Below are 23,177 nucleotides of genomic sequence, written 5' to 3'. Positions count from 1 at the left end.
GATTTTGGGAATCAAGTGTGGAGACCGTGATAAACGGTTATTATTGTTTGAAAATTCTACTAATCCTCTTGTTGACAAGTGTGTATCCTTGGACAAGGATCGCAGAAAAGAGGAATGTTTTGTGATTGACAGGATAGATAAGAAGGGATTTGAGAAACAATAGAGTGAGAAGGTGGAAGAGAAAGGTAGCCGACCAAAGAAGAAGAAAGTGAGACATCCACCCACCCAAAATGATCAAGAGTGGAGATTGAAGATGTTCGGGCTAGATCCTGGCCTATCGGAATACTGGCAACAAATGATTGAAGAGAAGCGTGCTTATAATGATGAGGTTTCACGGGAGCGGGTCAGACGCCCACCTTGAATGGCATACAATTTTCAAAAGGGTGGTATTTGTACATTTTGTATATTTTTAGTTTGCATTTTTTTTATTTATTACTAATTGTATTTCAAGCGTAGCATCATAGTAAAAGCTAAGTGTGGGGATGCCGCTCCACGAGAAAATGAGGTTTCAGTTAAACGACCCAGAGTGCTTTCATGTTCATTTTGTTGTGGTTAATCCAGGTACGTGTATATTATGTTGTAACCAAACTTTGTGGGTGTTGTTCACTATAAACCCTCACGAGACCCCACTCGTCCTCCCGGGCTACCGGGGGGTTTACAGGGCTTGTTGCATACGCTAAATGCAATCGTGATTCCTATGAAAGTGAGTTAGGTCTTTTAACGTTTTAACTTGTTTAACAAAATTTATTATGAAACGACTTAATTTGGCTCGGTAATTGTTTTAATAAAATTAACAGAAAATCATTTTCAAAACTCTTAAAAGACCTATGTCTTACACTTGTGAGAAGCTTGCTTCTACACGTCTCGAGAATTTGCAGGTTCGATTGTCAGTATGGTAATTGGATGAGACGAGAATATACGAGTGTAATGAGAGTTCACAAGCCGACTGGTCCTTCTCCAGTCACGTTGATATCAGGTGATTTTAGTTTCGTAATTTAATTTTGTTTATTATTTTAAACGTTAAAAGTGTAATTGTATAATTGTTAGTAGAACCGCCACACATGAGCCCCGAAATTTTAAAATTGCTTAATAATCAAAAAGTCAATTTCAACCCCGTCCCTCAAATGTTCATTAATTTTTTTATCATTTTTAACTTTGAGGACAATGTTAAGTGTTCTTACATTGAGGACAATGTAAACCTCAAGTGTGGGGACGGGGGAAATTTGAAAACTTTTAGCCCGATAGAACCTCGAAGAGTGTTCAGAAACCAAAGTTGTTAACTGTTAATTATTGTCATTAATGCCAAGTTATAGGTTTCTGGTCATGGTTGGTTTTTCAGCTTCTCGATAGTCTTACTCACAAATGTTTTCAAAAAAAAGAGAAGTTGAAAATGGGGTCGTTTAGTCGGGGATAACGAGTCAAGGGGACGGGTATACATGTTTCATATCGGCAGCCCATTATTCCAGACATATTGTGAGATGCCCCCTATACTTAATACACATATTATATAATAGATATAAAACATGTCTTACACCATTGATTGAGGGAAACCAGTATGTCTTACAGAGTTAGAACTTGCTTGTCACATGCTTATCGAGATCTTAATACCACCACCTGTATGGAGATTAGGACTTTAGAAAACCTTTGCATACACTTTTCCTCCACTAAATAAATTTCCTTACCCGACATTATCCCCCTAGAAGCCCATTTGGACCTCATTCCTGTTTGTTTACTAAACCAGACATTACACACCATTTCAGCCTTGGCCTTCATTATATTTTAACCCTGTGTGATGAAATCCAGTTCGTTATCGAGTTGTATATAGTCAGTTGTTGAGCATAGTACACAATGTACGTATGTCTCGGTTTAGTTGTAAATATGTGTTTGTCAGAGTTGTATATTTATTTGCTTCAGTGTATTGTCTATCAGTTCAAAAAAAACCAGCAAAAAGTCAAAAAAAAAGTCAGTTCTTATTCAGTTATGTAATTAGCAATCTGTTTATTTTTTATTAGTTGTTTGTATATTTGTAAACTGGGTTTCATTCACCTTAGTCACTAAATATGCCTATTCCGCACCCAACCTAAGCCTCAGCAAAACCTTAGTCCGAGTCTTTATGCAACCAGTGGGTAATGGGTGGAGATAAGACTGGCCTGCAAGCTTATTAAGTTGTAACTCATATTTGGTGTTTGAGGGCAGAGACATATACTGGCACATCTTTTGCTAGTTGTTGGGTCAAGAGTTTGACCCAAATGAGGAGATTTGACCTAAACGAAGAATATGGAAGATTGGAATCTTCTCAACCTCCTCGAAAACTTCTAAGTATTGAATCCGAGCACACCTTGGAACTCCGAGCAAGCTTTTACTTAGCCGAGTACGAGATTTTTCCTTCCGGGCAAGGTTTACTTCAAATAGTCTTCTTAAGTGGATATCCGAGCAAGGTATGCTTTTTAGTGATTTCCCGAGTAAGGATCACTGATTTGGCATCTCCGAGCAAGGTTCACTTTGTCAAGCAGGGTTGTTCTTCAAGACCAAGTATTTTACTCATCCGAGTAAGGTTTGGTTAACCAAGTCCATGAAGCCAAGTGATTGGAAGACCGGGCAAGGTATTCTTTAATAATTATGGTCCGAGTATACTTGACGAGTTAATGGAATATCTCTAAGTTATATCGAGTAAGGTTCTGCTCATGTAAGGTATGTACTCCCGTGTACGCCTTATCAACAAGTTATTCAATGACAACGAGCCGAACAGGACCATAGAAGAACAGATTGCTCGTAAGGATTTGTTGGGCAAAGTCTGATAAGTTCAAGAAGATTGAAGTCTACTCGGTGAATATTTTACTTGGTAAAATATTCTTTAAGTAAAGTCTACTTGGAAACTGATCCCGAGTACACTTCTATGTTTACCAAGTCTGAAGGAAGGCCGAGTACACTGCGTACTCGGAGACTGAAGATTAATGAAAAGCCTACCCGGAAGGCTTGTTTTACACTTAGCTTATTTTGAATATGTAAATTGAATACGTATGATTGTATTTAGGGTTTCTAGAATGAATGACAGCTGTCCTAGGCTGGCAGGCCTATAAATAGAATATTTAGGGCACGCCGCCAAGGAGAGGCAGATGGACACATGATACGGATAAGTCCGACACATTAATTGAGAATATTTTGTGTGTGACGGATGTCCTAGGATTCCTTATAAAACCCTAAATCGATTACCCCGTTTGTATGATGAACATTATATAAATGGAAATCTTTTGAGTGAATCCTGTGTGTGCCTTCTATCTTTGAATATTCATTGCAACCGTATGTTTGTTATTGATTCCGCCTTTAACAAACGGTTATCTTTCTAAATATAGTAACCCGTCATTAGCTCTCTTGTCAACACGATTAATTTTGTGTGAGTTATGACATGATTGATTAAGATCCGAGCCGAATCGACCATATGAGGGGACCTGACACTAGTCCAGATATTAAACCAAGAGGAGTGTTGATAGTGTGAGGGGTATGAACATGTATGCCTTAACCGGAAACAAAGTACACTCGTCTAGGTGGCTCTATTGTTTTTATAATATCATTTAACCTTATTTGTGGGATGTCAATCTAGAAAGTGTCAGTCTGGGAAACTGGGTATGACCTTAAACCTCACTAGTATTAATGACGATAATCTACATACCTATGATGGAGGTCGATGTTTGCTTTAGAGTGTTTCTTGAGGGCAAGCAAAAGATAAGTGTGGGGATGTGATGGTCGGTTAATTTGTATATGTTTTAGTTCGTTTATTGTTTAGTTTTAACTGTTTATTCTAGAACTATCGATACTTCATACGTGTATTATTGGATTTCAGGTCACAGGCGTTAAAGTACTCAATATGGATCTGTTGTAGCATGGAATGAAGACCCGGGATGTCCAGCACGCGAAACGAGAAGTTAAATGATTTTTTGCTGGCGAGGAGACCCATCGCGATACGTGATGGGCTCGCTTGAAGACCCATAGCATATCGCTATGGGGTGTTAATTATGCTTTGACTTTCGCGATGGACCATTGAAGACACCATCGCGTATCGCGATGGGAGGTGCAGACGGGATTTTTGGTTTATATATTATTTTTCATCTTAGAAAACCCTAACTCGGTTTTTACGAACAAAAGGAGATTTCCAGCAGTCCTATAGGCGATTTCCACTATCCTAGCTCGTGTCAAGGTCCTACATATGATATCTATCATCCATATTGAAGATTCAATGATGTCTAGGCTCGGCTAATCTCTTAGAATCGCACCCAGGATGTATAGTTTGTAACCATTTATAGTTTTTTCTCATGTGATTAAGAATCTTATGTTTTGTTATTGATTATTGATATTTAGTATTTCTGTGTGTTCGGTTAGTTTAGGTTTACGTTGGTCTGAACGATCTATTACCAGTTGCTAGATAATTAGTCATATAACTGTTTGGTTAGATTGAATACGATAAAACGTACAATTACCCTTAACCGAGTCACACTGGCAAGGACTGTTTGATAACCAGTGCCATGTGTAAAGTAATTGTTGATGTCTAAGGTTTTGTCTGGTTGATCAGTTTTCAGTTAATCGTTTATAATCAATCTGTTAGGTTGCATGAGATACTGTTTGGTTGCTTACTTGAATTCCCGGGTGTGGTTTGTTTTGTTAACTGCTTAATACTTGTTAGCTTGCTCGTTGCTTAGTTCTCTTAATTCAAACTATTGCTTGTGTGATCAGCACTAAAAACCAGTACTTCATAATATTAAATATGTTGCACGACTTGCATTGACCACATACTCCTTGTGATACGATACCCTACTTGCTCTAACCATTTAGAATAATTAGGTTTTTGATTGACTCAAACGACGGTCATCAAAATGGCGCCGCTGCCGGGGAGTTAGTGCGCTTAGTGTTTTTCGTGTTAATTGATTTTTGTGTTTATTTTGGTTTTAATTTTAGTTTTATTTTAAGTTTTTATTATGTGTATTTTACGCGGGTTGTGTTAGTTGTGCAGATTACAGGTTTATGCGCACCCGCCATTCGGGCTGGCAGTCTCCGTTAATTTACGAGTCCGAAATCGAAAGGTTAGCTCGGCAGAACCAAGTTCATAACAGAAATTCAGAAATGGAAGATCAAAATCAGAACCAGAACCAAAACGAAAACCAAGACCCACTCCCACAGAATAACCAGTTTCACCCAGAAAACATGCCTCCACCACCAATTTTCAATAACCAGAACGAGCAAAACAACCAAAACGCCCAAAACAATTCAGCTCGTGCCTCCAGAACCCGTAACCAAAACCTAAACCGAAACCTAAACCTCAACTTTGACCAAGCAAGACCATCAGTTCCAAACAATAACCCCAACCGCCGAGTTCGGATAAATATTGACGATGTTCGATCGAGTGTTCCGACTGAAGATGAGGATGAGGGTGAAGATAATAATGGAAATGAAGGTTTTCGGGCAGCGGATGATGAGGTAGATCGATGGGTTAGGAGGAATCGGGCGGCTGAGCCCGAGAACGAGGTTGGTGAACTAGAGATTGAGGGTGATAATAATTATCAAGATGAGGTGGAGGAGCCTGTAAATCGAAGACGGGCTGAACCCATTAACAGAAACGGAAGGGATCGAGAAAGGGTGAATCGGGCGGAACAGCCCGAAAGAGTTCGAGGTATTCCAGTTAACCGGGGCGGTATGGGAAACCCCGAGGGGCAGAGGAGAAATTACATAGCCCCGGCTCATAGTGTTAACAGTCGGTTCAGACCGGCTATCTCAGATGGAGCATCCCCGTTGGTTCCACAGGAACGAGTGCAGGGACAACCAACTTTCAAGTCCCGGCCATCTTACGTCAACATCGTTCCTCACTTCAACGGGATGGCTTCGGAAGACCCGTATTCACACTTAACTGATTTTTCGACTATCTGCGGGTCTGTCGGTGACTGTACGTTTGATCAAGATGAAGTCCGGTATTCATACTACATGTTGTGAAGCATTCCAGCTGACTTATCTTCGCTTCTTTCATGTTGCTTCCACTAGGATTTCCCCGTTTGGGCTGCCTTTGATGCTTCAGCGACAATTGTTGGCATTATAGTGCAAATAATTTAGCAACTCCCTTAGCGTATTTGACTACAAGGTCCAAGTGTGATCCTTCTTCATTACTTTCTAAACTTAGAGTCCTACTGTTTTCGTATATCGTTCTGCATCACCTTATTCAAAAAGGGTGTCTAGTTGGCCGTGTACTACCATATCATCCAGTATGACCTCCTTGAGCTTGTCCCTATGTAGCATTCATCATATATTTTCTTTATCGAAACATAACGTTATCACTCCAGGAATTATTTAGCACATGCTTTGTAAGGTCAGTAGTTAATGACGATTGTCAAGTGTAATTAACTCTTTACGTTACTTCTTAGGTCCTACATACTTCCCTAACTCCCTTTATGATTTCACTTGTGCTAGTAACTACTACTTACTCAATCATGCAAACATACATATAATCTACATTCCTATCCCTAACAATTAAGCTAGCATACACACATCCGTCTCTAGCAATTAAGCTAACATTCATACATTCTTCTGCTTTCATTTAACATGCATATACATATATTTCTAAATCTTTACATGAACTTAATCATGCACCTTACCGTTCTTGGCTTGCTTGACCGACACATGACTTTCTTGAACTGGCATCTTCTTTCTTTTCTTCTTTACGTCTATTTCTCTATTAGAGTCTAAGCATATACGATGCTTACTTCTCTCGAACTTATGCTCTAATACCAACTTATAATGCCCCGATCTCGGGTGCCCTACTTTGATGTTGGGTTTACTCATAAACACAGTTCTAGATATCATAGTGAATTAAAACTTTGCACGGAAGACTTAAAACTTCAATCATATATCACAAAACATGAAATACTTGTCTTAAGCATAACAGAAAGCATAATAACATTTCTTCTCAAGATGCCAGTCTTTCAGTCCAATGTCATGTGGCTAGCTGCTTTAACCTATTTGTCTGCTTGCATACTAAAATTTAGCTACGATGAGTGAGTTCTAGTTAATTAGGCAGCATACATTACATTCTCATACTTACATATACGTATCCGAAGATACATGTTACATACTTAACATGTTTACCTTTATTTCATACATACATACATACATACATGCATGCATACATACATACGTACGTACATACAAACATGCATACATGCATACATACATACATACATAAATACATACATACATACATACATACATTCGTACTTTCATACTTTCATTCTTTCATACTCTCATTCTTTCATTATTTAATACTTTCTTGTTTTAACTTACTTGGTACATACATAACTATCTCTACGATTTAAAGAGCCTTTCGCCCTATAAACTCACAGATATTATTATGGTCTTGTCCCTAAATTTTCATATATTGTTAGGGTATGTTCCCTATATCCGCAAATATTATTAGGGTCTCTTCCCTTCTTAACCATTCAACCATACAATCCACACAACCATAAATACACTTCTTTCGTGTATATATATATATATATAAATTTATGAATATGTATGTATGTATATATACCAACGTACATACTCATAACTCTTCTATATTCACAACATTCCTATAGCAATCATATATCATTCTTATAACATTCATATAGCATAGACTTACTAATTAAATTAAGTGTATTAACTTGTCACATAAGGAGTATCCACACAGTCCCCAAAAAATAACAAAGAAATGAGGCTAGAAACTCACATGGGTCATGTTTCTTTCGGAATTGATTGTAACACCTTTCTTCAGCCGGACACGACTAACTATTTAATAGATATAGGTGGTAAGTAACTATAATATATTCAAGTCTTGCCACCTAGCCTTATAACTATTACAGTTTGATTATTGGATTATTGCGCTGAATCGAATCGATTATTCTCACGAATCGAGTCGAATATCACAAACGAATCGAGTCGAATATTACAAACGAATCGAGTCGAATATCACTCACGAATCGAGTCAAATATTACAAATGAATCAAGTCGAATATATCAAATGAATCGAGTCAAATATTTCAAACAAATTGAATCGAGTTCCAACGGATCGAATCGAGTTTCCAACGGATCGAATCGCATTCCCGATGCGATTCGACTGGGTTTGTGTTTCCCGATTCAATCGTTTCTTTCAACCAAGCTTGCTACTTTTTAGTTCCTTATAACCCGTTCTACCATCCTATGAAGTTTCGTATCATAGTGACTCCATTTTCTCATTTTTTTCATGATTCTAACCTTAACCGTTTTAACCCAAACCGAGCCAACTTACCCATTTACTAACAAATTCATTACTTTATCAATATTGTGATCCGATCTATCATCCTACCAAGTTTCATGCATATATGTACACGAAAAGCAAGCCTTTTAATAAAAACCCACGTATGAGTTTTATGTTCGAAATCACTCAAATATCCGAAAACCATATCAAACAAACTCTGATTTATGTGATTCAAGCGGCCACGGAACCGTCTCGCCATGATCTGCGAACTATCCGCGCCATCACCGGACACTGCCGCTACAGTCGTCGGAAATCTCAAACAATCTCCGAAAAATTCCATTTTTCATTGTTATGGTTTCCTTGATAAAAACCCAACTTTCCGACCTCTGATCAAAGATCTGATCGGTGGGAATTTTTATTTATGTGTCATGAACGCTTTGTTAAAATTTGAGACCGATCCGACAGTTAGATCTCAAGGATCATCGGGTCTTTGTGGGTTGCTCTTTCAAAAACGAGAATTTTGGGTTTGAATGAGGCTGGAGGCCAAGATGATTCTGAAATGAGATGGTTTGTACTCTTATAAGGTAGGGTAGGGTTTCATGTTTAGCTTTTAATCTATTGACACTTAATCCCCTTATATTTTAGATAATTACATTTATCTTCTATAATTTAACTAAACCCGATTCATTTAAATACCCAACCAAACTTTGGGATGTTACATTTTTGTACTTTTCTTTTCGTTTGGATGATAGCTCCATGTACTCTAAAATTTTCAATGTTGTTCATAAAGTTATGTTTGCATTTGACTGATCTAATTTACGCATTTGCATGTAATATTTATGGGATTTGTTTTGCTTATTTTTGGATCAACTAAATCTAACGGCCTATGATTGGTTACCCATAAACGTAATCGTTAGTGGTAATCGGGACTATGATCGTGTTTATGAACATAGTTATCTAATAGGAACCGCAAACGTTTGGCTACCTATGACCGTTTACTTTTAAATCGGGACTGTGTGCTTAGTTAAGACATGGATATTAAATAGATGCCCTATGTACTTATGGATATTATTTCGGCGATTTGTCGATTCATTTGCGATTTTACCGATATCTCAATACGTGTCTTCAAACTTAATCCTTACTCTTAGCGGTAAAGCTTCCTCATGATTAATGTTGTGCAATCTTGTCAATGTCTTCATGTAGTTATTTCACCTCTCTCAATCTTGACATTTTTGTTTTGGTTATCAAGTTGTGTTTACATAAATTTTGTTTTGTCTTTCATGACCCCAATGTGATTATGTCTTTAACTAATCTATTACAATTCTAGTAATTACTTTCGTTATTAAACAAGGGTTTTATTTTTGGCTTTAATAGCCCGTTAATACATTGCGTCTTTCAAAGTTCTGTCTTGATATTCTCGATCCTAAGAACTTGTCACTCGCAATATAAATTTGTTCAGTTATTTCGTTGGATATTGTTAGTCTTGATGCTACATTCATCATCGTGACAACAAGAGTTTTGGCTTCAATAGCACATTAATTTGTTTCGTTTTTGTTCAAAGTTTTAATCAAAATATGTTCTTATATATTGTTTATGGTTTTAACCCACAAACGGGACAAACAATGTGGGCATGTCACGAAATTAGTAATTACGAGCGGATGCATAATTACCAAAATCCCGCATGGAAATCATAGTGAGTGCATTGGTGTGCAAACAAGGACAACAATGCAAATGAAATATATATATATATATATATATATATATATATATATATATATAATAAGACAAGATCATGGTGGACATGCCACAGATAATTGGACTTGTCATATTACCCATTTGTGGCGTTATCCGGGTCGCTCGAATATCTGTGTTGTTTTATTTTATCTCGGAGATAATCTCGTATCATGGTGTATATTTATTGTATTTTTCTTATATTCTAATTTCGAGATGAAATTTTCAAAAGTTGTGAATGTCGTGACATTCGGCGATTTTCGGACCCGAAAACACAGCCCATTTAATTAATTTTATTTTTATTCTTTTATGATTCGTTATTTAACTAAAAGGATGAATTATTGTTATTATTATTACTTTTTTTTATTTGGTCATTATTTGTTTAATTTATTACGCGAGTAATTAATTAAAATAAACAAAGTTAGATCTAACTTAATTAATTGTTCTAACTCGAGGGGCTAGTTTGTAAATATTTTAAAACATTCTCTTCCCTCCTTTTGCAATCTCGTCAGCAACACCCTCTTTCTCATTTGATCCATATTTTTAGCCGGGAATCGCGGAATTAGTCGTTTATACATGTCAACTGATCAATCATGCATTCAGTCATCGTTTAATCATGGAAGTTGACAGCTAATTGATAAAGTTATTCATTAAAATGAACCACGGACTAAAAGATCTTCAAAACTCTATAATTGCCCAACCAAATTTCAATAACTTGATTCTCACACTCCTCACATCAACACTAAGCAGCGCCCCTTATCAATTTTATCTTAAAAGCTATTTGGGATCGTTTTTGCACTCGGGTTATAGCCGTAAACCCTAATTTAGTGTTCTCGATCGATCATACCCATTTAGAGTAATTGTTTTATTCTTAGTGTTCGTTATCATCCGAGCAAACAAAGCCCTCTGTGAATTTTAATTGACAGAGGGCAATCGATGCTCAATTTTGGATCTAATAAATTAAGGTTTATATCATGAAGTGGGTTTGATTTGGGATAATGTATAATTCAATTTTGTTTTATCCTAATACATTGTTAGACACCTGTCCCAGCGGTAGGTGCATATTCGTTAAAGCTTTGAACCGGCTGAGACGCGAGTTCGAGCCTCTTTTGGGCCAGTTTTGTTGTTCTTTTTATTTCCTTTTATTTTTTTTATTTATTATTAATATTTAAACGATATATATAAAAAAACTAGTATTATCTTTAACCATTTTAACGAACTAAAAACCATTAATCTCTCAAAATAAATTATGGTTTAAACTTTTTCGTATAAACACACACATTACTTTATATTTATATTTGTATACACATAACTTTTTATATATATATATATATATATATATATATAATATATATATATATATATATATATATCTTTACTATATATAATATACGAGTGAAGGGCAAATTAAGACAATAATTTTTAAGCATATGGTACAAGTTTGAAGAGGGATAAATGGTCATTTGAAACACAAATATCACGTGTATTTCTTATTTTATCAATATAATTACAATTTTAGTCCCTCTACTTTAACCAACTTTATGCAAATGTAAAAAATAGTTACAAATTCAACCACTATCTTTTATATATCTACTCTTTTTTTAATTTCACTTTTAACCCAACTTCCCCCACGATGTTTAAACGATCATAACTTTTTCGTACGTTAATATTTTTCTAAAAAATTACACTATAAAAACGAGCATTTTTTTCTCTTTAATTTGAGTATGATATTGCCATAGTTTGTTTAAGTTATAAAAATAACATGTTATGTATAGGTGCTTGTGGTCTGCTTTTGATGGTTTTGAATTAAAATGTGAGCCACATCGTCAGTAATGGTATTTATCGTTGAAAACTTAAACCAACCAAACTGAATCATTACCAACGATTTGGTTTCGATTTTGATAATAAATTGAGTTTAAAATAAGAATGATTAGTCTGCATATACCAACAAACGATTTCATTGTTTCAAATAGAACAATAAACAGGCATAAATCTGTTACGTGATTTCCAAATTATGTGTTTCCCGCTGCATCGCGCGGGCACCCGTCTAGTATATATATATATATATTTCTTGTATTAACCTAATATAATTTGTAGATAAATAAACAAACTAACTAACTAAAATGGTTACCCGTCTAAATATACCAATCATCACTAACTAAACTTTCAAATCAAGATTTCCGTTTAACATATGATCTTTATATATATTATTAATTTAGTATTTATTGTTTACAAAAAACTTTAAAGTAGTTAAGTCGTTCACGCTTATAACTTTTAGAAATTAATACAAGATTTATTTAACGCTTATCGATCCCAATCCCGCTATAAACCCATCATGATGCGTCTTGTTCACTTATTTCTAGTAGATATTCATTTTTTTTAGTTGTGCCTTTAAAATTAGGACATATCGTCAGGAATTTTCATGGAACTAACTAATTCACTTTAACCATCTTCTCTTTACTATCTACATTATTTAAAGTGATTTTTTCAAATATCTTTTTACTCTTTTACTTTTAGGGATAACACGTATGCCTTATCAAAAATTGTTATTCTTTGTAGCCTTATTTTACTCAAACTACAATTCACATCATATACTTGTGTTTTTGTGTTCTTGCTTGATGTTTATGACGCATTGTGTTTATACGATTATGTGTTTTATAGCCTCATATAGTATAATCATATGCCCACCTTAGTAGTCGATTATGTGTCAAATCAAACAGAACCTCATTTAATGTTTTACATCTTCATATTTGCTTGATATAATATGCATGCACATGAAATTATATGATTTTAGCCTCATCTATAATTATGTACACAAACTTGTGTTGAACTCACAAACTATTTTTAGTTGACCATTATTTTCATACATGCAACAGGTTGATGTGATAAGGACGAAGAACATGTAGTTGGAATATTAGGTTTATTATATAATGAATAATGTTTATATTATTGATGCAGTGTTATTTGAAAACAATTGTGTACTTGCGATTAATTGTGATGAAAAAAATACATTATCACTTTAATACTGTTACGAGTTTATGAACAATCTTTAACGTACCACCCCGCGTATATTCCGCCCGAGGTCAGGCCCTAAACTATTTACATACTTGTTTATGTATTATTATCATACACCAACAAGTGTTCTTCCATACATAAGTTTATTAATCATCAACTTACTAAATTAAAAAAGATAAGAAATTTCTAAAGAAAAACTATTCACCCCTAGTTTTCTACACAGTGAAATCATGTAAATCTTAATAGTTTGAAATATAGGCACGCACACTTTATAAATTACTCATGTTATTTCTTGTAAAATTCAGACTTGCCGATTCAAACACAAAACAAGCCAGAGTGATCATCATGACATATTAAAAAAATTGCGAAAATAACCATGCTAAACATATCAAAATATAATCTTGACGTTTTAACACGATTATTTCATCTAGGCATGATTGTAAAAATTTCATCTAAACGTCGATTAATCGCTAGTCCGTGCTCCACCGATTTAATCAAAATTGATCAGAGTAGTTGCTACTCTTACCCCACCACCCGACTAGCGCGGCCTGTTTTTACATGTATACATTTTCATTCACACAACAAAGTGCTAGTGGTTTATTTATTTTGTATTACGGCATCTACTCAAGACAGTTCGTTCCTCTTGGTGTCTCCGTTGTACCATCTGCTGCAGGTACTCAAAATCCCTAATCTTACGTGGTACTAGATCTATTCGATATACACTCAATTTCATTCTTTTTATGGATAATTGGTTTGCAAATATGTTTTTGGAAATGATATCGTTACAGTTTTTATTAACTTTTGCCAACTATTGTTGTTCTTTCGCTCGAGTAATTAATTTACAAAATGAAGCAGTTCGTTACTAGTTACATTCCTAGATTTGAGTCCGTTTGCTAATTTCGATGTAATTCTTTCACCTTAAATGGATGAGGATATGTTTGATTATACACAGGTAATTGTTAGGGCCCGGTTTATTATTTGAAGTCAAAAGAGGAGACCTAAGCCCACCCCGGTTTAGATTTTCTTGTATTGTTTGTCACTCAATAAAGAATATACCTAGTTGCCACCCGTGGATGTAGGTCGGTTTAGACCGATCCATGCTAAATCCTCATGTTTGTGCTCAGTTCGTGTGTGTGCTAGATCCTAACAATTATTATTAGTCAATTAAATTGCAAGATTCTTGATTTTTGGAACCTCAAATTTTTACACTTGTAATGCTATGAGTAGTCCAAAGAATCTGTTTTGTAAGCGTTTTAGACGGTTTGCTAAGTTTACTGTTTTTTTAAGACACTGATTTTAGTCTAAGCTTTTGAGATTTTCAGTAGACAGGAGGGAGTGTGCGTATGTATTTAAAGGGCCGGATAATGTTTTAGGTTTGCAATATGGTTGCCAACTTTCTGATTGGTAATACTAGTTTACAATAGTTGTATTGAAGAAACCAATTCGCTTATCTAGAATGTATAATAATGGCTGTATTGAAGATAAGTTTATATGTAGGGTTTGTTTATCGCAGGGTATTTTCGTGGTGGCTACTGTTGCTCGCTGCATTTCTGTATCCACTAATATGAGCTTCAGCGGTTCTTCTATTGGCACTGGTTGGTGAACCCCCCCCCCCCCACCCCACCCCACCCCACCCATGTCTATTATTTTATAGTCAAGTGCTACATTGATTGTGTTTCTGTTGAAGGTGGTAGAACCGCCAGACGGGCGTTTGAGTTTGGACGAACATATGTGGTGAAACCTAAAGGCAAACACCAGGCAACCATTGTCTGGTTACATGGCCTTGGTGATAATGGTTCAAGGTAATTTGATATTGAATTTGTTTACAGTGTTCTTAACTGAATGGACAGTATTTGTAAATTTACTTATGTTTCTACATGAATAAAGTTTCAGTCAATAGTTAATACTCATTAGCAATTGAGATTGGTATCATCTTTTCATACGTGTTTGCTTTTGGCAGCTGGTCACAGCTTTTGGAGACCCTTCCTCTTCCAAATGTAAGAATACTTTTACTAGTTCAATTTTCATTATTAATTTGGCGTGTCATCGTATTTTCCTACATGTTTTGTAGATCAAATGGATATGCCCTACATCACCTGCTCTACCGGTAACCTTATTTGGCGGCTTTCCAACAACCGCGTGTACGTTTAAATCCTTTATATCGTTTTATTTTGTGTATTTATAACCTAACGTGACATTGTTTTCTCACATGTGGTATTATCTGCTATTAACGTTGTTAGTTAATTGTTTTATTTCCCAATTGAAATTTCTAGGGTTTGATGTAAGTGACCTGTCTGAAGATGCACATCAAGATGTAGAAGGTATGGATGCTTCAGCAGCACATGTTTTGAGTCTGCTATCTACCGAGCCTCCTAATAGTAATCACCTTCCAGTTATTGTTTTAAACAAGATATCATATACCTTTGGATGTAGTTCTTATTTCATATACTTTTGACTTTTGCAGTCAAACTTGGTGTTGGAGGGTTTAGCATGGGGGCAGCAACTGCTCTATACTCTGCAAGTTGTTTTATTAATGGGAAGTTTGAGAACGGAAACGCATACTCTGCTCATCTGGATGCAGTTGTTGGCTTAAGTGGCTGGCTTCCATGTGCAAAGTAAGATTATGTTTTTCCTATGCACATATTTCAGTTTAAAAATAAGAATATCAATCAATCAATCAATCATGCCCAGTAAAATCCCACCGACAGCAAAGCTATAAGTAGGGTCTGGGGAGGGTGGGATGTAGGCACACCGTACCTCTATCCAAAGGAATAAAGAGGTGGCTTCCAGAGAGACCCTCGGCTCTAAGTTACATGTGTATGAAGCAAAATAAAGGAAATCAAAGTTTAACAGTTATATAAAAACTACTACTAATTATAATAATATTAATAATAAGATCACAGTTTAACAGCTATATAAAAGCTAATAATAATTATAATAATAATTATAATTATTCCTTTATTTTTGTATAACCGTCTTGTTCGACTTTTTATAGAGACCTGAGTAAGAAGGTCAATGGGGAGGAAGCTGCAAACCGTGCTTCGTCTTTACCTGTGTTGCTGTGTCATGGAAAAGGTAAACACTTTTTATATTTTTATAAACCAGTTATGGTACTGCATGAAAAGACTAGCATAAACTTAAGAAAATTACGATTATGTCTTACAAGTTTTTGGTTGACCAATTTTGGTTCCAAAAGCTTCAATGGTTGGAGATAATAATAATAATAATAATAATAGATGTATTTTTTTAAAATAATTCCAGTTCCACTTTAGTTTTTTATCATATTTTGTTGAGTTTTATAAAATTCAAAATTCTTTTTGTTAAATAAAACTGAGATTACAAAATTCTCAGTTCTTTAGTTTTTCTTTCTTTTCATGCTAACTAGTTGTACTTCAAATAAACATGATATTTGGTCAATTATTAGGAGTTTTTAGATTATTCATTTTCCTTCCTTATCTATTTTTAGTTGGGTTCATCAATCAATCTAAACTTATTCTTCTCTTTAAATTCCGTTCAGCTTCAACCACTATTTTGCATTCTTAAGCGATTTAATTTCAGTTAAGGATACAGTTCTGTCATTTCACATTTATTCTTTGTGTTTTTTACTATATGAACAACACCCTCATTAACATAAACAACTTCAGTTAATTGTCTTAATCCTCTCTTATCTGTCTATTTACATGTTTGGATCATCCATGAATGCTAGATCTTTTAAAACCTTTTGATCATGGAAGAAAGCCATATCTATAGCTTTGGATCTACATGTCAACCATGAATAAGATGTCAAACCTTGAAAACACTGTGTTAGTAGGATTCTTTAAGGACTTCAAGTTTAATAAGAACTAGGGCATGATTATGAATAACTTTGATTTCCTCTTATATTCTCTCATACATATGTTTCTTAGAGCTGAGGGTCTCCCTGTAAGCCACCTCTCTATCCCATTGGATAGAGGTACGGTGTGCCTACATCCCACCCTCCCCAAACCCTACTTATAGCTTTGCTATTGGTGAGATTCCACTGGGTATGATTGTTTGATTGATTGAGGGCATGATTATGAATCTTTTTGATAATAGGAAGAAATAACTCCGCATGAATGATAAGATGCTTTATTCCATAGTTGTAAAATGCGAGAAGCGCTCTAAAGAGTTGTAGGTGCGCCTAGCGCCCATGCTTTAAGCGCAAAAAAGCGCCCTTTTTTTTTAAAAAAAAGCGCACATAATAAAACAAAATTTTAAATATATTGATATTGGAAACAAACATGCATTCTTGAACAGTTTATAGAACAACCTAAAACCAAAACATGAAGTACCAAGCTAAGCAGTTAATGCGGAAAAATATCGGATATCGGTCAAGGACCGATATTTGAGATGTCGGTTATCGCGGTGAGATATCGGTGGGATATCGGTAATTTTAATATCATGCAAAATTTATATATATAGCACTTTAACACTAACAATTTAGTATACTCTCCTACTATTAACAAATTATTCTTTTGCAAGTTGCAAAACACTTACAATTGTAGCAAGTAGAAATTGATTAAGACTCAAACCACCAACATTAAACACTAAAATTTGAAAATTAAGACATAAAACACTGATATCGGGAATATCGGTGATATATCGGTGAAATATCGGTCAATATCGGCCAAATATCGGTCAATATCGCCGATATTATCGGTAGCGAGATTCTGACCGATATTTTGACCGATATTTCACATGGGGACCGATAACCGAGATATCACCGATATACCACCGAGATTGACTGCATAGGTACCAAGTACATCTTAATAAGAAAACATAGAGAATCCAAAAACCAAAACAACCCAATAATCATAGCCATCGGATGTGTCCTCAACTTCCATCACATAACCTTCAGCTTCCTTCACTTGGTCATCATCAGAATCTTCGTCAATTAGCAAAGTAGACCGCTTTGAAGATCTAGCTTTTGAAGTTGAATGTTTTGAAGATCTCGTTACCCCAACCTCTCCTGCCCCGTTGGCTTCACCTACAACATTCCATGCAAAGTTTTCATCTTCATAAAAAACTTGATCGTCATCCATCGTCCCCGTAAGCCACTCATTGCAATCATCAATTTCATCCAAGGATATCGGATCATAAGCCACTTTCGAATTACGCGATTCTTGAGCGTCTTGTTGTACTTAACATACACAAGATCATGGAAGCCTTTAAATAGTGGTAGGTTTAGGTTTAACTTAAGAATAGGAAACAGTTGGAATAAATGCAATTTAATTCGCATGGGAAACCAGTCAGCGCTTTAATATCATTGGGAGTGTAATCGCATTTAATGCGAGTCGCCCAAAAAATGTGCTTAAGGTTACAAGGTTACAAGATATTAAATCCTAAACCTAAACCTATTCTGAAGTTAAACCTAAACCTACCACTATTTAAAGACTTCCATGATTTTGTGTATGTTAACTAATTAAATTGCATTTATTCCACTTGTTTCCTATTCTTAAGTTAAACCTAAACCTACCACTATTTAAAGGCTTCCATGATCTTGTGTATGTTAAGTACAACAAGACGCTCAAGAATCGCGTAATTCGAAAGTGGCTTATGATCCGATATCCTTGGATGAAATTGATGATTGTAATGAGTGGCTTACGGGGACGATGGATGACGATCAAGTTTTTGATGAAGATGAAAACTTTGTATGGAATGTTGTAGGTGAAGCCAACGGGGCAGGAGAGGTTAGGGTAACGAGATCTTCAAAACCTTCAACTTCAAGAGCTAGATTTTCAAAGCGGTCTACTTTGCTAATTGACGAAGATTCTGATGATGACCAAGTGAAGGAAGCTGAAGGTTATGTGATGGAAGAAGTTGAGGACACATCTGATGGCTATGATGATTGGGTTGTTTTGGATTTTCTATGTTTTCTTTTTAAGATGTACTTGGTACTACATGTTTTGGTTGTTCTATAAACTGTTTCAAGAATGCATGTTTGTTTCCAGTATTAATATATTTAAAATTTTTATTTTATTATGTGCACTTAAGGCCTAGCCGCACCTACAACGCTTTAGAGCGCTTCTCACATTTGATAACTATGACATATGTATTTGCTTGATTAGTCATTTCTTCATGGTGAATTGGATAAAGAAACTTATTAACTTGACACCTTGTTTAGCGCATTCTAAACCTAAAAAAGGGCGTGCGTCGAAGAAATCAAAATTCTAAACTGACTATGGTTTAAGTTCACGTGCGTTATTATTCACTCAAAAATCTAATACACATGCTTTTGACTTTTTGGAATCTCATGTCAACTGCTTTCTTTAGTTAAGAAACTTCAATTTACAAGATTTTAGTAGTGTTCGTAGATAACTGTTGGCAAGTTAGATTTTTGAAACAAGATTTTCAAAGTTTATTCAAAACAAATTCATTAGGAAGCCACTCTTCCCTGCACTCAAATATCTCAATAAGAATCCATATTAAGCTACTCTCAACATTAGTTTGTAAACATCGTACATCCTGTTTGTTATATCTTTCTCTTATTACTTTTCCTGTTATCTATATAATGTCAGCTGATGATGTGGTACGCTTTCGTTTCGGGGAGAAATCAGCCCGGACACTATCTTCAACCGGCTTTAAAAACCTAACATTCAAAGCCTACGACTCGTATGCATTCTTCCTTTCTTTAATATAGAAGTTTGTTTTAACGATCTTGTTTATTTGCAAAAATTAAAATAAACTTGGTGGTTATGTAGGCTTAGCCATTACACAATTCCAGAAGAGATGGACGAGGTTTGTTCGTGGCTAACTTCAAAACTAGAGCTGGAAGGTAACTCGTAACTTCAAGCATTAGTTCATGTTTTAGTTTTAAAGTCTTTATGGCACAGAACCTTAAGACTGACTCACTGTACCATTGTTATCTTATTACTTGCATTTCTGGTCTGGATTCATGATTTAAGCTTCGTCTTCATTGGGCATTGGTCAGAGCTACTATTTATAAATGAATATTATAATCACAACACATATATGTTGTTGTGCTAAATTATTGCCTTTTAAAAGTGTCTTGCACTTAAGTCCAAGGCCCATCATTGCGTCTAGCACCTTCGACTATCTAGATTTGAGTAGACTCGAGGTGATTATTAATGACTTGTCGGGTTTATATCGGTGTTGTTTTTACTTTAGCTAGTATGAGTTGAGATGACATTCACCCGAGCATTTGTAACAAATCAATGATCAAATGTTCTTTTTCTTTATTTATAAAAGAATTGAGAGTAAATAAAAAAAAAAGAAAAAAGAAAAAAAGAGATTTTCAAAAAAAGGTAACGCATTTGGTAACCAATTTGAGATTTTCAAATTGGTCTTAACAGGTGTTTGTTTCTTGTCACATGTCGGCATATGTGAAATGATCAGTTCTACGCTTCTCATCTACAAACAAACAAACATACAAAATTTCAAAAAGATAAAATGAAAAATGGTTTTCAACTTCATCTTTTCTTTATCAATCAACGCCAAATCATCAATTTTGTTCCTCTCATTTACTAACAAAAAAATAAATAAATAAACTTTTTCAACCCTTCGTTTTAGACCAACTCCAAACGAAACTAAACGGATATATGCTCTACAGATAGAAATAGATGAATCGAATCCCACGTCTGAATTCTCTCAAGCGCATTCCAACCAATGAAATCAGATTATTAGTTATCAACCAAAACTCAAACAAGTGTGCAAAATTCCGGGATGGTTACAAAATATTAGTAAAAAATCAACGTACTATTCATGAGATGAAACCCCGTCACTTGGGAGGATGATGGCGAGAAACATCTTAGCTTTTTTTTTTAAACGAATGTTGCTCTACCATTGCTAAGGCTCACTGGTATACAGCAGTGGTGTTGCCCACTGGTCCTACATGGCTGCCACGTCCCTCACGTGAGACCCCAGAACACCGCCCTGCACCAATCAAGTCACGCAACCTGACCTGAGTAACCGTCCTCATTCACGTTATTCACCTCTTTTACTCTTTTATTTTTCCTTGTGTTCAACTAGAAAGGTTTGAGTTTTGGAGGAATTGGAAGAAGGGATTTGGTTTTGAGATGGAGATGTAAGGAGTCTTCATTTTTTAGAGATGGTTAAAAGTTGTTGTGAGAGGATGAGAGAGAAAATGTTACTGTTCATAATTAAATTTGGAGAAACACATTGTTCATCTTTATAATTCATTAATGTTTTTTAAAGTGGTTGTGAGTGAAGAAGAGATAAAGGTAATGTATAAAAAAATATTATTTAATTGAAAATGAAAGAGAAATGATATGTTTTTAGTATAATTATAAAGATGGAGATGGAGAATGAAATGAGAATGCTCTATCTAGTTTTAAAGATATATTTTAAATTTTAAAAATTATTAAAATAGAAAAAATAGAAAATGGAGAATGAGGAAATCCTAGGTTGATTAAGGGGCAGGAGAGGGGAACTGACGTAAACGTGGCAAGTGAAAAGAATGATGTTGAGAGATGTATACCCTTTAGCCTAGCTCATAAATGACACTAGTTAAATATAAACTACTCTTTGACAAAGATTGAAATGCCTCCCATCTAAATACCTTTACCAAGAAGTGCACTTTATGGTAAATACATGCATGATTTGGAGGAACGATTCGATATGACCTCGAGACAAAAGGCAGTTTTTGCTTGTCTCAAGGGGGCTCATGCTCAGGATTTTTTGACTGTTGTGCCCATTGAAGGTCTTGGGCAACGGATGTCGGCAGTTGAATACATATCCATCCTTAAATACCGGCTTATAATTCCTCTTTTCCCTCCAGATGAATCATGCCCCATTTATAAAAAAAGCCTGTTTGAATAGATTTGGTGAGCATGCACTACACTGTAAGGAATTACCGAGATTCAAGTAACGTCACGACTGGGTTAGAGATGTCTTATGGGATGTGCTTAGGCGTGCCGGAAGAAAGAGGCACCTGTTAACTTTCTGACTGATCCGCGAGAGGGGAGATCTACCCTGCGTCATGCGGACTTTCTTGTGTTTAGATGGGCAGAGGTAAGCATGCGTGTGTCGACTTCACTGGGGTGTACCCGTTGGTGGGGCTGAGAGACAATGGCTTTGTTCCGTGACAGGCGGTTTTGAGGGCGGAATCTAGGAAGGTTGCTAAGCATGAGACAGCGTGTTTGGAGAATCAGCACGTGTTCGTTCCTTTTGCCTTTGACACATTTGGATCCCTAGTTCCCGAGGCGGTTCGCTTTTTGAAACAGGGACTCGCAGAGCCCGAGGAATCAAGGATTGATCTTTAGTAGAATATTAATAGAATAGGCTTTGCGATTCAAAAGGGGATAACGACGCAACTTGTTACTCACTTACCCATTATCCAGATGTAGCTCGATTTTTTTATACATATCATAATTTAATGCAACGAATTAAAAAGTATTTTATATTTAAAAAAAATATGGACTAATCCCAGAATGCCAAATCAAATTAAACACCAATAAAGTAAAACAAATATATAAAAGAAGCCAAATCAAAACAAAAAGGTTAAAAGAATTATATATAAAGAAATCCCGCATAATGACTTCTAGAAAGAATAAAGCAAGAACTAAAATCCAGCTAACAATCAGCTGTCAGAACAAAACATGATGCAGAATATGTTGATAAATTATCACCTGGACTAGACGTGCACAAAAAAACCGGTTCTGGAACCTAACCGGTGGAACCGAACCGGAACCGGTTCCAGTTCCAACCCGGTTGGAACAATACCCGGTTTGGGTATTTTTGTACCCGAAAATCGTACCCGGTTCTCCTATTTGTATGTCAGTACCAGTTCCAACCCGGTTCCTACCCGGTTCTTAATTGGAACCGGTTCGGTTCGTACCCGGAAAAACCGGTTCCGACGGGTTTTTTTTGAAGGGTCAAACAAAAGTCAAACTAGCCGTTGGAACCGGTTCCAACGGTAATATAGCCGTTGGAACCGGTTTTTTAGACACCAATTAGCCGTTGGAACCGGTTCATGAGACACAAATCGTAATGAACCCAAACATCGGGGCATCTTGTTGTTTCGATCACCATAACAACGTCATCATTGGTTGCCATTTGTTGTCGGTTTAAGGTTAATTGTTGTTTGGAGTGTGTTTTATAGTTTTGGAAGTGGTTTAACAAGTAAACAAACAAACCTTGCTATTCATAGTAAGAAAATAACCTATTTATAGTTAAAAAACCG

The 23,177-nt window shown here is 35.7% G+C and overlaps 1 protein-coding gene and 1 long non-coding RNA gene across 2 annotated transcripts in view; both read left to right on the top strand.

The window, feature by feature from the left end:
- The first annotated feature begins 525 nt into the window (after positions 1-525).
- The window catches only part of LOC143593530 (uncharacterized), a 36,619-nt gene continuing 13,967 nt past the window's right edge, over positions 526-23,177 (top strand). Inside the window, exon 1 of the long non-coding RNA XR_013146121.1 lies at positions 526-1,841. This is a non-coding gene — a long non-coding RNA (uncharacterized LOC143593530). The remainder of the gene's footprint in view (positions 1,842-23,177) is intronic.
- LOC143593529 (uncharacterized) lies at positions 14,493-19,965 on the top strand. The gene is made up of 9 exons (XM_077073136.1): positions 14,493-14,592; positions 14,685-14,799; positions 14,958-14,994; positions 15,069-15,138; positions 15,271-15,375; positions 15,462-15,612; positions 15,993-16,072; positions 19,534-19,627; positions 19,717-19,965. Exons 1-9 carry the CDS (start codon positions 14,562-14,564, stop codon positions 19,799-19,801), a joined length of 768 nt encoding a protein of 255 aa, XP_076929251.1. The 5' UTR covers positions 14,493-14,561; the 3' UTR covers positions 19,802-19,965.

This window comes from Bidens hawaiensis, unplaced genomic scaffold (assembly GCF_021521415.1).
Source record: "Bidens hawaiensis isolate Kalapana, Puna unplaced genomic scaffold, B.hawaiensis_p1.1 tig00042292_1, whole genome shotgun sequence".
NCBI classification, from domain to species: Eukaryota; Viridiplantae; Streptophyta; class Magnoliopsida; order Asterales; family Asteraceae; genus Bidens; species Bidens hawaiensis.
The sequence above is the reverse complement of the archived record's forward strand: the minus strand, read 5'-3'. Positions and strand labels throughout refer to the sequence as shown.

What these genes read in the sequence shown, in the direction of transcription:
- LOC143593529 (XM_077073136.1), top strand. Translation starts at nt 14,562, where the DNA reads ATGAGCTTCAGCGGTTCTTCTATTGGCACTG. An exon ending in CTTGGTGATAATGGTTCAAG is followed by an intron (nt 14,800 to 14,957) that starts GTAATTTGATAT and finishes TGCTTTTGGCAG; the next exon opens with CTGGTCACAGCTTTTGGAGA. An exon ending in GGCTGGCTTCCATGTGCAAA is followed by an intron (nt 15,613 to 15,992) that starts GTAAGATTATGT and finishes GACTTTTTATAG; the next exon opens with AGACCTGAGTAAGAAGGTCA.